The following is a 15360-nucleotide window of genomic DNA, read 5'->3' on the forward strand; positions in this document are numbered from 1 at the left end:
TCACAGTACGAAGAGTCGTCCGTAATAGACCCCGAGCCGGACTCGCGCGCCACCGTGGACTACCCGCCGCCCGGCTCCCCCGTGTCGCAGGCCTCCGCAGACGTGGTCACGGACCCCGCGGCTCCGGCGCCAGGGTCGCCGCCGGAGGAGCGCGAGATCGTGATTGGCCGCGAGCCGCGCCGGGACGAGGCGGCGCTGAGGGCCATCCAGGACAAGTGGCGGGAGATCTTGTCCCTGGAGCCGGATGGAGACATCGACGATTTGGAGATTGTGGTAAGAATGTCTTCATTAATTAAAGATTCAAAAGTATTACCTCCTACCGACTCCTGAAATCCTGTCCCTCGAATCGGATATAAATATAAACGATTTTGAGATTCAATTTCAATTTCAATTTATTTTATTTATAGATAATATACAGATTACAAACTTATATTTAAATCGTATACATTAACAAAAATAGAAAATAAGCAAGAATACTATTGCTAAAGGTGTAGAAGAATCCAACTTCGGAAAACTCCTTCAGACACATGGAACAGATCAATATCCAATGAGATATTGTTCAACATAGCGGTAGCTCTTCCTACAGGCATAACCATCGGCAGGTTGGTTCTGTGTATAGGAATGTGAAACAATCTATGTCGACGCTGTCTTAGGCAACTATCGGGAACATACAGACCAATGTTGCGGATAATTTCAGGATTATAGATCATACCGCGCAACAATCAAATACACATTCCTTCTAGTCTCTAAACTATTGTAGCCAAGCATACCCTGAAGAAACTCGGTCGGGTAGAGCCAAGAATAATAGCCGTGATTGTGATTGTGGATTGTGGTAAGAATATCTTCATATTTAGTCAATGCTTCAAGAGTATTGTAATAAATGATTTTACCATCGACTCCTGAGATCCTGTTCCTGGAGCCAGATACATAGACAGTCTAGAGATTGTGGTAAGAATATCTTCTTCTTTAGTCAAGCTACATTATAATATTCTTCACAACCCCAATGCACCTAAATATCTTGCTGAAAATTTTATATACCTCTCGGGTCATGGTCTATCATTTCGTTCTTGCCAAGAAAGAACACTTTCCATTCCTCGCCATAACACATTTTTCTTCAGTATTTCCTTCTCTGTCTCCTTGTAAAAATGTACCTTCTCTAATAACTTTCAAAAACCATCTGAAAGATGTCAATCATTAGAATCATAACTGACCATCAAACCTCCTCACTTAGTTTTTCCTTCTACCTCCTTCCCTAAACTCCCTTTCTCCTTTGGCTTCCTGATTATCATCAATTTGTAAATTATGTTTTTTTAAATGTTCAAATACTTTCTACCCCCTGAGCGCAAACAGCTATATATGGTAACAAACGTTTTGACCAATATCACAAGTCTGTTTTTGGTTTATTGGAAGATATTTCTTTTAATCAATAAGCCAATGTACTTTTTCTTTTCTTTCCATGAAGTTTAAATAAATAAATAACTTTCTACTTCTTAAATCAAAGATTCTTGAGTATTGTAAGCATATCGACTTATGAGATTCTGTCACTGAACATTCGTAGTTTGTGGAACCGTATTAGTCAATTGTTTTCGGCTAGATAAATCGCGTTGAAGACAGACGTCGAGAACATCAGCGTTCTGGAACATTTTCGTTCGTGGGTGAAACGGGTACATAGTCGTGCACTATATGTTTTTCATACTTTTAGTTCGATAGCTCGTTGACTAGTTTGTTGCCAAACTATGATATCCATCCACAATATTCTACATGATGAAAGTACTTGTTTGAAAATAATCATGACTTCAAATTCAGTTTCGTAATTTCCATAAAATTGTATTTATATGCATTTATTTTGATAAGTTGAAAGACAATACGCTTGACAGTGTATTTGTTTATATTCTGTATTCGCAGTTTTAAATAAATAAATACATTTTTAATGATAATTACACTAGATAACCTAAAAGACATGTATATTCTAGATAAATAAGTTGATAATATGTTATTAATGTAGTTGATCTAAGTGCGTATGTCACTAGTGACATAATAAACTATGAATTTTAATTGAAGTTTATGCTGCACCCAATAAAAACGTCAACCAAGAGTAACGTCATACGATCATAGGCAATAAACACCGGTTTTCCTCGAAAAGTCCGGATTTTTTATATTTATGAAAAACCAGTTTTAACGAAAAAAATTAAGGGAGATTTTTCTTATTTTAAAAATGAAATCTTTGTGTTCTTATTATTTAGACAAATATTTCAATTTCACACAATTTCTGTGAGCCTAAGCGGCTCGTTATTAGAAATAGGTATCAAATTGTGGTAGAGTGGATTCGAACCGAGAAACTCTTGACTTAAGAGTTTGCGACACTAACCACTGGACCACAACCCGATGCAAGAAACTTCAATAGGAGGGTAAAATTTCTTGGATCTTCGTAGTAACTGGCATAATATATTTTGAAATAAATACTTAAAAATTATCAGATATTAGAATTAATTAAATATTTTTGTAATACGGAATAAGTAAGATCTTTTTATTTGAATATAGTAAAATATATCTGAGTTTAATATTTTTCTAACCATTGATATTCTTATTCCAAATATGTAAAAACTAAAAAAATGGGATTGGGAACATAAAATTTAGTTGGTATTTTTGCTAATTTTTGTTTGTACATACAAGTACATACATATATTTAGATGAAGACTCGTAAGCTTTACACGTTCAAAATGAGTGCATTGTTTTTTTAAGCAATATCATCAGTAGGTATATTGCATAAACGTACCGGACTATATTGATACAGTACAGGTGGAAATATGACAAAGCGAGGTATTTCCATAAAGCAAATTGCCGTGAAATCTAACAAAACTACGTACATTTTCATACTAATTCCGTCTCGCTGTAGCTTCGAACGAAATTACCATAATACGACATCTGTCTTAGCTAAATATAAAAATGTGGCATTTATATGAATTCTCTTAAAACACAAGTTATAAATTATTCATGCGCTGAATGAAGCCAGCGGATATTTATATTATTTTCTCGACGAATTAATATTCATTCTGGAATCGCGAATTCTCAGGTCGTCCTCATTAGACGTTTAAAGTTCGTAGATATTACTTGATTGGACTAAGAAGGGCATATTGTAGTGAGTGAACAGTTTTACAGCTAGTAGCTACGATCTCGCTATGTGGTACGATACCTCAGTCGTTGCTGAGCTAACTTTATCGTGGGTTCCAATTAGTACTGATATGAGTTTCGAACCTAATTAAGTGGAGACTGAAGATCTGTGCCTTTGTTTTAGTTGTCACCGAGCATTTAGTTTACTACGGGTAAACTTTAAGATAAATAAAACTCTGTGAGTGCTTCCAAATCTTATTTTATTCCATTAAAAAAATACAATGTGTTATTTTATTGGATAAATCTGAGTAAGAAGTTTTTATCTGTGTGAATCCAATATATTTTAAACAGATTTTCGTCCTGTCATACTGTCAATTTTTAGTCAAACTATATTTTATATAAGAATATAACAACCACTAAATTGCTTTTTAAAATTTTACTATAAACAGTCTTAGTGAAAATAACAAATAAACAACTGAAAACCAACGAGTATAAAATAATAATATTAATTTATATATTATGTGTATATTTGTGTTGGACTATACCCTGTTTAGAAGCAAATATAAAGGTTTATATATATATATATATATATATATATATATATATATATATATATATATATATATATATATATATATATATATATATATATATATATATATATATATATATATATATATGTATTATATAATAATGAAGTTTGTTGAGATGCAACTATGAATGTCTGAGTATTTATCTATAACAAACTTACGATCTGTCGCGATCCAACGCGTTATACGAGTGATTTTTTGATGGGATACGGATAACGAATGAGAAACAATTCTGAAGGATATTAATGATATATTAGATGTAGAAGAATAGTAGGTGGGAAAGAGTAATAGCAGAAATACCCAAGGCTCTCGGGATTGCATACCCATACTCGTACTAGCATGGTGATTTATGCATTGCTTATGTGTACGGGTTGAGAAAACTAGGGTCTCTAAATCGCCATAAATAAAATATGTATTATTTTTCGCAAATAACTCATTAAAATTATCTTCCTTTATATATTTTAACACCTTTTTTCATTAATCACAGTGAAAATGATATTTTACCATGATTGAAAAATTTGTTATCGGGATATGTTTTATTTTATTTATTGTTTCGGCATTAACTTTGTGGTAAGACATGTTACAATAATTAAAGAAAACACTTTGTTTTTTACCACTTGAGTTTTTATTAAAGACTACATGTTTCAGAAGTTAAACTTCCATCATTCAGGTCTGTATAATAACTGAATGATGGAAGTTTAACTTCTGAAACATGTAGTCTTTAATAAAAACTCAAGTGGTAAAAAACAAAGTGTTTTCTTTAATTATTGGGATATGTTTTCATAAAAGTATATTGTAAAATAATGGGAGAGAAAAACAAAAGAAATAGAATGAAAGATAAAACTAAAAGACATTATGATGTTATGAATATTTTCATTTCAACTTTCATAAAAAGCGTAGAACGACAAAGAATATATGATTTCCATATTTTTCCACTTCGCTCGGTTTTCAATGCTCGTTCACGAATGCAAATTAGAAAATTAATGCGCAGTTCAGGAAATGCAAATACGTTCTCACTTCCTTGTTCCGGTATATCTGTAGCATAAAATATCAGATGCAAATTAATTGCATATTCCAGACTCCCGGGATTCCATTATTCCTCGGAAATATTCCAGATGACCATCTTGCATATATTATATACTTTTGTATTATATTAGAGAGACTTCAAAGTGACGTGTGTTGCTATTGAAAAAATAATATATTTAAATATATATATTTATATATATATATATATATATATATATATATATATATATATATATATATATATATATATATATATATATATATATATATATATATATATATATATATTAATAATATATATATATATATATATATATATATATATATATATATATATATATATATATATATATATATATTTATATTAATAAATTTTGTTTAAAATAAAATCGCAATAACTCACGATATATCGTTTTCTATTTACGATATTGTTTATTTTATAAAAACAAAACATAAACAGTGCAAAATGATGTATAATAGGTGTTCAAATAGTGAACACCAGAAAAACATAAGTAGATATAAGCATTAACGATAATTTCTTGAATGTTTTCCGCAGATATTTTGTGGCACATTTTATAAACATTATAAAATTAATCAACTTTGTTTTAACCACTTTCTTATTAATACAATTCAACCTACCGACAAGAACCTTGTCATCATCAGGGTTTATAAATTTTGATGAGAGTATTTTAATGTTTTAGAATTTAATAAATCCTGATGATGACAAGGTTCTTGTCAAAACCGGTAGGTTAAATTGTTTTATAAAAAAGTGGTTAAAACAAAGTTAATTAATTTTATAAAGATTAACGATACTATTAAGAAAGGTTTGTTGAGGTACGAATGAGTAAGAAAAGAATGTCAAAATAAATATGCAAAGCGAATGTAATTGGATACAGAGGCAGAGGAAGATCAAGGAAAACTTAGCAATGTAATTTGAAGCAGAGGAAGTTCGAGAGAAACTTGGCATGATCAAGTACTTGAAAAACAGGGCGTAGATAGGTCAAGATTCAGAATAATCGTCGAGGGTATGTTTGAGGAGATACATGAATATGGAAGAAGCACAGAACGTTCACTTTTACTGACTGGTGTGGTGTTCTATTCTCTCTGGATATAGAGGCGTTACAGTTAGTTAGTTAGTACAATTTATATAAATATATGTTTTGAATATTGAAAGCATTAACTTTGTGTATCATATTGATATATTATTTTGAGAAATAAAAAGACTTCAAGGTTGTGAGTCATAAATTAAACCTTGAAGAGGGCAACAGGTTGCCGAAACTAGTTGGTTAATAAAAATGTGAGTGAATAAAAAAACAAAGTCTTTTCATTTCTCAAAATAATAAGTATAAATATAGTTTTTAAATATATTTTGGTTGGCTTGAGGAAAATTATTATTCGTGTTTTTTTGTTACCAGGTTGGCATGATGATGAAGGAGCCAGGGGGTGGGTTGGGTATCTCCCTCGAAGGAACGGTCGAGGTGAGAGGGGGGAGGGAGGTTCGACCCCATCACTACATCAGGTCTCTCTTGCAAGATGGTCCAGTGGGCAGGAGTGGCCAACTCAGGGCTGGAGACGAGTTACTGGAGGTAAACTTCATTGATTTTAATGTAACTTACTTATTATTGTTATATCCACTTCCCGTGTATAAATAAATTTGGTTGGTTGGTAGACAACTGTTTTATGGAGTTAAGGTTATTTATTTGGTTGGTTGTGTTTTTATTAGGTGTCACCTAGTTTCGTAGGATGGTTTGACTTTGGCCAATGTTTGCACATGACGGATTCTTCAATTGTTTGGATACGTTGCGCATGGCAATAAGGGTAGCTTGGAATGACTGGTTGAAATTGGTAGCGAGAAATTGGAATTGGTAGCTAGAGAGAAAAAGTGGGAGAGGAAGATCCACCACACGATGGACCGATCAAGTTAAGACAGCAGCAGACACCTCGGTGATTGTAGGGCTAAGAGCAGGGCAGTCAAGGGATGACTGAAGAAGAGTCATTGCTTGGAATAAGGTCAAAACCCTCAGTAATAAGGACTTAAACGGAGAAGAAGTTTGATTTTCTAGTACTAGACGAGATATTCTGGTGTATTGTCAGTAATGGTCTTCGTGAGCATCCTAAACTTTGATGTTTCGTTAGAGAGGGTAGCTTTATAAAGGCTCTCAGACCTTTTTCTGGTGACATTGTGACCAAAGATTAGCTAAGAACTTTATAAGATTATTTATTAAAGTACTTTTTCTGATCCTTGAAGAACACCAATATGAATTCCAAATAAGAGACAAATACATCCTCAATAACAAATCAACTAAACAACGCAACTTTACTGTTTTTCAGGTAAATGGAAGAAAACTCCTAGGACTTCACCACTTGGAAGTTGTGAGAGCATTGAAGCAGCTTCCGGCTAGCGTTTGTTTGGTTTGTGCTCGCAGACCAAAGCGCAGAACCTTGATAGATACAGCGCAGCACAGAGCAGCGTTTGCAGCGAGGGTAAGCATTTATATATTTGTTCAAAAATATAAGCTCAAGTTTATTGAAGATTCTAAGTTTGGAATAGACAAGGACAACGCTAAATGGTAGAACAGAAACATAAGACAATAAGTATCCTAATGTTTACCCCCATGTAAATTAGAAGCAAAAGATTATTGTATTTTAGAGAATTAGTTTCGGTATCGCCATCTTTAAAAGTGATATACACACATTTTGACATCTCAACAAAGAAGAATAAGAGGGTATTTACAGAGTTAACGATCAGTCAAAGGCTGGGTTAAGAAATCACTTAATAAACGTCTAATAATAGATTTATATTATCCACTGACACTTCGTGATGGAATTGCATTTTTAATTTATTATTAGATTAAAACCAATATTTTTAGCTTTTCCACTTTTTTATTTGACCAGCGACCGGGTTTTGTCGTTACCGACATCATCAGACCAGTCTGATGATGTCGGTAACGACGAAACCCGGTCGCTGGTCAAATAAAAAAGTGGAAAAGCTAAAAATATTGGTTTTAATCTAATAATAAATTAAACGTCTAATATTCAGCACCCTACCTATGATTGACAACCACTCATACATATATCATATGATGATATGATTCACATGTCCTTTCCTGATTGAGTTTTCAGCAGTATCTATGGTTGATTTGAGTAAGCCTTTTATTTAGCAGAGAATTTATATTGAATGTATGCAATCCCACTCGAATCACTCGTATTTCACATGCTGGGAGAGGCATAAAAATATGATTTTAAATTTTTATGAAGCTAATAATATGACCAGTTATTTTATTCACAGTAGTTTGGGTAACACGTATAAACAGTGATCACTTAAACCAGCCTATGAAGGGTTATAAGTCCTGTAAATACCCAGAATCCCATATCCTTCTACAATTAAAATGTAAAAATAAATTATTTGTGGAGAAACCTAGATTTGTAAACAAGAATATGAACATACCCAAAATGTTATGATGTTCAGATGTAAGACTGAATAAATTATTAATCGATTTCTCATTACAGAATATCCTCGGCGGTAGTTTGCAGAATCTGCTACCTCCTCCAGAAAGGATGATCAAAGCAAAGTCGGAAAGCTCCATAACGTCAGCCTGCAGTACTAATGCTACGATAGCCTCTACAATTCTAGGTAAGATAACGATGTTTGCACTCAAAGATTTAATGGCCAAACTGTAGAGGCTTCTTTGGCCTATTATGACGTAATGGATTACTTCATCTTAATCCAGTAACTGACCTGGAATTGTACACAGAAAAAATTATAATCTTTTGAGCGTGTCCAATTTCTTATTATCACAGATCTAAGTTCGTCCTCTTCGTAGTTATTTATATTGACATCTCAACATAGATGAAGAAGGATATAGAAATCTATGTATTTACAGGGCCTTTTTAATACACCTTCACCTCATTTAAGAGTAATTTTGGCTCTTATAAACAAAATGAATTGTCATCATCATCATCTTCTAAAGGCAGCGCCTTGTTGTGTCAGCCACTTGTCTCTGTCAGTCGCCATCCTCTTGAGCTGCGAATAGGAGGAGACGTCCATGAGCCGCTTCAAATCCTGGAAGTATGAAGTTCTTGGGCGACCTCTTGTTCGTTTTCCCAAGATTCTTCCTTCGAAGATGTTGCTAAGAAAGGTGCTATGTCTAATTGAGTGCCCTATTAGCTTGGCCTTCCTCTTCAAAATATGATTTATAAGCTCTCTTCTTTCTTTTACGTCCTGCAACACCTTTTCGTTGAATTGTAATATTTAATAAAATAACAATTTTCCATATTTTTTTTATTTGACCAGTGATCAGGTTTCGTTTAGTTTCATTAATTAATTCGGCAGTCACCTTGTGGTAAAATCTATCCATTTTTAATTTATGTTTTACTTAGTAAATACAACTAATTCTTAAAATCTACTGTGAGACGTGTTTCGATGCATTCCGCATCATTTTCAAACACGAAATACTAATACTTTTACTAATACTAATAATATATATATATATATATATATATATATATATATATATATATACATATATATATATATATATAAATATATATATATATATATATATATATATATATATATATATATATATATATATATATATATATATATATAATTTGTTTTAATAAAAAGGTTATAAAGGACACAAAAATGGAGATAAAAAACAAAAAAAACAATAATTATCTGAAATTAAGAAATTTATGATTTAATAAAATAAATTATTTTGGTCAAATTATAATTATTTTCATATTTTAGAATTTTTTTAATATTTTAAGCTATATTAAAAATAATTTCTACCTCACAAAGGTAGGCTGGTCCCACGAACAATTTCACGAATTCGCAGTAATACTCGTAAAGTTGAATCTGTGGTTTAATACGCGCACTAACTCCGGAACGATGCTCTGAAAATTAAACAAAGGTTCGCCAAATACCGAGCTTTTAAGTGTTGCGATAAAGGTTTGTGGGAAATTAAGGAAAACTCGAGGAGTTTGGGTGAAAAATCCACGGAATGTATAACAAAATTTGTTTTATTGTTTTGTATAGTATAATTAAATACCATAAAAAATAAATAACTTATTATATTTTGGTTTTTGTCAAATCTATGTTGATAAATACCCGATTAAAGCCCCGAAAAAGGGTCATTTCCAAGGTGGTTTTATAGGTATTTTAACACACACGTACTTTATTTTTTATTAAGTGATTGGAAAATTCTGAATCATTACTATTATTTAGACATCTTGTATGCTCTTTACATCGAATGTTAAAATTTCTACAATAATAATCACACATTTGATAAAAATAAAAGGCTAAAGGTATTACAAACATGCAACAGAGAACTTTAATTAGATTACTTAGAAATATTAGAGATTAAAAAAATATAAAACACTCTCCTTATCATCCATTGTTTACTTTGTGTAATTCAACTTTTTTTGTTGTTGAAATTTTCACCGAATCAACAATATTAAAAAAAATTCAGACGGTTTTTGTTTCTGACTTTATTAACTTTTCAATATTATTAATATTACATCGAACGAACAATTCCGTTCTTTGATTTTATTATTTGGAAAGTTTTCCGGATATTGGCCAGGAAGTTATTCAACTTTCCGGGAAAGGAGACAATACCGGAGAAACCTCAAAATTTATTGCTAGAAATTCAATAAGACAACTAAACCCACCCCTAATCCGAGACCCAGGGGATGGTCGGAGATGGAGAGATGATTGTATGACCAATTTTATGAAGATGAAAGGGAGTGAAAATAATACTATTGAGTTTTATTTTTCAAATATCCTGCAAAATTCTGTGGAACCACGATATTTCAGTGATTTTAATAAAATTTTACAATTGGCAAATAAATAATGAAGAATAATAATATAATACTATAGAGTATTATTTTTCAAATTCTGCAAAAATTCTGTTGAACCATGGTTCCGCAGAATTTCATGAAGTTTAAGAGATTTAAATACAATTTTTCAAATAGAAAATAAATATTACTGTAAAATAATAGATTCATAAAATAATATAGTTTAAAAAATTACAATTTCAATTTAAAATATTTATTTTAACTCAAATGACACCTAATTTTGGCATTTTGACATCTCAACATAGATGAAGAAGAATATGGACGTTCAGATATTTACAGGATAAACGACCTGTTATAGGCTGGTTCAGTGATATTATTCCATACTTAACTATTGTACTATCCGATTCTCCATATTCTTCTTCATCTATGTTGAGATGTCAACGTGTAAGATAACTCCTATGTGGAGAGTCCCAGATATGTGACAAGGATTTGGACACATCCAAAAGTATGCTTAATTTTGGGATAAAATAGATTTATTATATATTTTTTGTTTATCAATTTGTATTAAAAAATCATAAATTTTCATTAATCATTGAGTTACCATATTGAAAATAATAAAAAATAATACAAAAATATCACTGAGTTATTGGTATTTTTGATACTTTTTAAACTATTTGTTAGTATTGTATATAACCAATCATTCATCGAGATTTTTGTCTACCGGTTTCGAGAAATACTCTTCTCTTCATCAGGACAATCACTACTTCAGCATTCAAACAATACACGTCACTACAATATTACTATCTACACACTTATAACTACAAAAAATGTTTATCACATGCGTTTTTGGTCAACCCAAGGACCAACAAGCACTAAGAATTGTATAACAACATGCACTAAAGGACTTGTTGATGCCCAATACTTATTCGTTAATCTTTTCTCATTAGGAAACCCATCTCTGAAGAGCAGATCCCGTTCCTTGGAGCCAGTCAGTGGCCTCGCCATGTGGAGTGACCAACCCGAGTACATAGACCTCATGAAGGGTGATCGAGGACTTGGCTTCTCCATTCTAGACTACCAGGTAAATAAGTCATTTAGAGGTGTACTCTCAAATATACAAAGCCATTAAGCAATTGACTGCGGGAGAAGTCACACGTATTGTCCGCACAGATTTTTTTTAAAGAATATGTTTTGGAATTTTGCCAATGTTTTTTAATTTTCTTAATTTCTTGAATGCTTTTCGCAGATACTTTGTGGCAAATTTTATAAACATTATAAAATAAAATAAATTTCTTTTTAACCACTTTTTTACTGGTACATTTTTTCTCCAAACGGTTTCGGCAAGAACCTTGTCATCATCAGGGCTAACATGTACGTGTTTGACCCTGATGATGTCAAGGTTTTTGTCGAAACCGGTTGTAGAAAAAATATACCAGTAAAAAAGTGGTTATAAGCAAAGGTGTTTTATTATATAAAATTATTTAATTGTCCAATATCCAACTATTCAATTATTCAATTATCCAATAAATTCTTTGAAAAATGGGGCGTGAAGAGACATGTGACCTCTTCGGTGGTCTCTGGTGGAATATGAATGTGACCTTTTTTTTAAAATTACCTAGTGACTCTGAAATCCAGTTACGGCTTATGCAATACCGCTTATCATGACCCTATGAATAAGTTTTATAGCCTATGCCTACGCGAAGGTGGATTTACCCTTTATGTTTAAAGTAACTATAGTTTAATGTAATTCATGAGTGAAAATTCTAGGCAAAAACACTTGCATGAATGTGACCTAACGAATGCGGGGCATATTTGCATATTTGTATATTTTTTAATTTTTCAGGATCCTGTGGAGCCGCGTGGGACGGTGATCGTGGTGCGATCTGTGGTGCCGGGCGGGGCGGCCGCCCGCGGGGGCTCCCTGCGCCCCGGAGACCGGCTGCTCTCGGTCAACGGGGCTCCGCTAGCGGGGGCCTCGCTGGCCACGGCCGTGAGAGCCCTAAAAGCAGCCCCCAAAGGTTCGTGTTCCGTTTATATCAGGTCTTGCCAGCCCAAATTGCACCCCGGGTCGCAACGTCACCTAAAATTTTACCGCATATAGACTGTAATAACTGAAAAAAAATTACTACGAATTTCATACTTATTGATATTTAAAAAAAAAAATTATAAATAATTTGAATGCAGAGGTAATCAGACGGTACAATCAGAGTAATTGTGAAAAAGAAACATTACTAGGCAAGAAAGCACACATTGAACCAACAAAAAAATGTGTTTGAATAATTTGTGGGATCTTTTTTGTATTTATATTTTATTCATATTTTTTGTTTTTGATTTAGTGTCATGTTTGTATAATGCAAAAAAAAACAAAGGAAAAAAAATAGTTACTAACATTGTTATCAATTTTAACAATCAAAATTATATAATTAAGACACATAAATCAATCAATATTACCAATTTTATTTTAAATAAAACCAATTTATCAATGGCCACTCAGAAACTGCGAGATTCGAATTTATTTTCTCCAGAACATATGCATTTCATGTAATTACAGATACTTGATTGGTTTTAATAACTGAAATATGGATTAAAATACATCCTGAAGGACCGATATTTAAAAAAATATTCGTCATACATTGCCGCGGGCCGCGGGTTGGCCACCCCTGGTTTATATAATGGTTGAGTGGGAAATGCGATGACTGAGTATTTTCTGCAAATGTATTTGCACGGTTTAGTGTCTGTCTGCTGTGCTGGTCGTGGTTGTGTAGGCGTCTATGTACCGGCCAACGCCGGGTCGGAATCGGATCAAGCTGACTTACAGAACTAACTAACTAACTGATTACTTAATCCCTTTCATTGCGACAGCGAGGCACTTCTAAAAAAATTGGTGCTGGTTTCACAAACGTATATTTTTTTAGATTGGCAGTGACAGGGTTTTTGAAAGCTATGAAAAATGAAAATGTAATTTCACGGTAAAATCGAGATTCAATTGACAATTTCGCAACTTAGTTCACAAAAAATATTGCTTTGCAAGAAAAGATCTATGAGGATAGATGATTATATTTCAGATCTGGGAATACGGTGGGACAGCTTTCAATGTCCTTATATTATTAAGCCATATCCGCTCCCTAGGTGGAGCATATGGAGTCCACAAATATGATACTTATACACAGCCTTATAAATGATACCTTAACACAGCTCAAAGTATTATCTTATCAACTCATAAGACTTCCACCTAATTTCATATTCATTTTGTGGTATTGATGTAATAAAAGTATATTTTTTTTAGGAATTGTGAGGATCGGAGTCGCTAAGCCTCTACCTACAAGTTCTTTGGGAAGCGGTGATAAATGCAAGAGAAATGATAGTATAAGCAGTCAGGTAACTATTGACAACATTATTGTACTTTAAATTTTAATTTAATATTTTTTCTTTACATATTGTTACATTCAAACATTCCACAAATGTCTCGGCTTCAAATGAGCAAAAAAAATCGAAATCAATCTGTCACGTACTGCCATCTATCGGTGTGTTTTTGAACGACTTGCAGTTTTTCGTTTTTCTTTCCAGTTAATTTTCTCGATTTTCGAAGTTTGGTTTGAGTCTTGGCTAAACAATATTTTTTTAAGTGGTTTTGTTTTTGAAGTGCGTCTGAAGTACTCAACCATATTGTACACTCAAGGAAATTAATTAAACAGTAAGTTAAAATAAATATTTTACTTTTTTTCTTTAATTTACTAGTAGAAATATTATTTACAATCATTTTAACTTATTTTTACGACTTGTCAAAGAAAGGGAATAAATACAATTTTCTTTGAACTAAAAATATATTGCTTTGATGCTTGCATTAAAAAAATACAAACGTAAATTATTTAATGGAAATTATTGAAAACTTTGTATTATTATGACGTAATATCAATTAAAGTTCATTTTATTATTATTTATGAATATTGTTTAAATTTTCTGGAGACTTTTTAATCGGTGCTCACGTAGGAATACCGATTTTTTTTAGTATCAAGAAATCTAATGTCAAAAATCCACTATTCTACATATTAAAATATGAATTTTATAAAAATTTTGAAATAATAATATTATTTGGAGTTTTACATTCATTTGTTTCACTCAAAATCATATTAATATTCAGTTTTTTTTATTATATTTCAATCACAACGTATAATAAATATATATTTTTAAATCTTGTTATATGACTTGAAGCAATAAACTGATATCACGTTGTCTTCGCATAATTTATCATAAAATCGTTTAATTTATTATTATTATTATATTTCAGTGCCCTATGGTCTAGTCACCATTGTCAGTTTTCTAAAAAAAGTAAAGGAGAGCATAATTTCAAATGTTTATTTCTTTAATTTTTAGTTCACACAAAATAATCGTATTTAATAGGTAGTATGGTGACTCTTTTACTATTATAGTAAATGTAACTTTGATTTTAAAATCACTATAAATTATAGTGACTATAAAACATTATAATGATTTTTAAACAAAGTTACATTTTAATTGTAAAATGGATAATATCAAAGTTAGTGCTTCAAATACAAATTATATTCTTTTATTATTATTTATTTAATTTATTTTAATGATAGAACATGTATGTATATGAAATCCTTTACACTAAACATCTCCAATGGTTAAAAAAAACGTTATTTTTTAACTACTTAAAAAAATAAGTCAAAATGCATTGAAATAATATTTATTCCCTTTAGTGTACAATTGGTAGAAATTATTAATTTTTATTTGCATGTTTTTTTAGAAATCCATGATTTTATGCATGGTTATATTTCAATTAATTATTTAATAATAATACTACGTCCTTCTT

General features: G+C 31.7%; 1 protein-coding gene across 1 annotated transcript in view; it reads left to right on the forward strand.

Annotated features, from left to right (window-relative positions):
• LOC148300193 (uncharacterized) overlaps nucleotides 1-15360 on the forward strand; it is a gene marked incomplete at its 3' end in the record, with an annotated part of 177075 nt that overhangs the window by 127895 nt on the left and 33820 nt on the right. Inside the window, exons 9-15 of the mRNA XM_088275129.1 lie at nucleotides 7-273; nucleotides 6143-6313; nucleotides 7059-7211; nucleotides 8238-8361; nucleotides 11474-11607; nucleotides 12370-12544; nucleotides 13813-13904. Of these exons, the coding sequence (XP_088131255.1) occupies nucleotides 7-273; nucleotides 6143-6313; nucleotides 7059-7211; nucleotides 8238-8361; nucleotides 11474-11607; nucleotides 12370-12544; nucleotides 13813-13904 (1116 nt within the window). The remainder of the gene's footprint in view (nucleotides 1-6; nucleotides 274-6142; nucleotides 6314-7058; nucleotides 7212-8237; nucleotides 8362-11473; nucleotides 11608-12369; nucleotides 12545-13812; nucleotides 13905-15360) is intronic.

Source organism: Brachycentrus maculatus, unplaced genomic scaffold (genome assembly GCF_059751285.1).
Source record: "Brachycentrus maculatus isolate JH-2025_06_01 unplaced genomic scaffold, ASM5975128v1 h1tg000797l, whole genome shotgun sequence".
Lineage (NCBI taxonomy): Eukaryota > Metazoa > Arthropoda > Insecta > Trichoptera > Brachycentridae > Brachycentrus > Brachycentrus maculatus.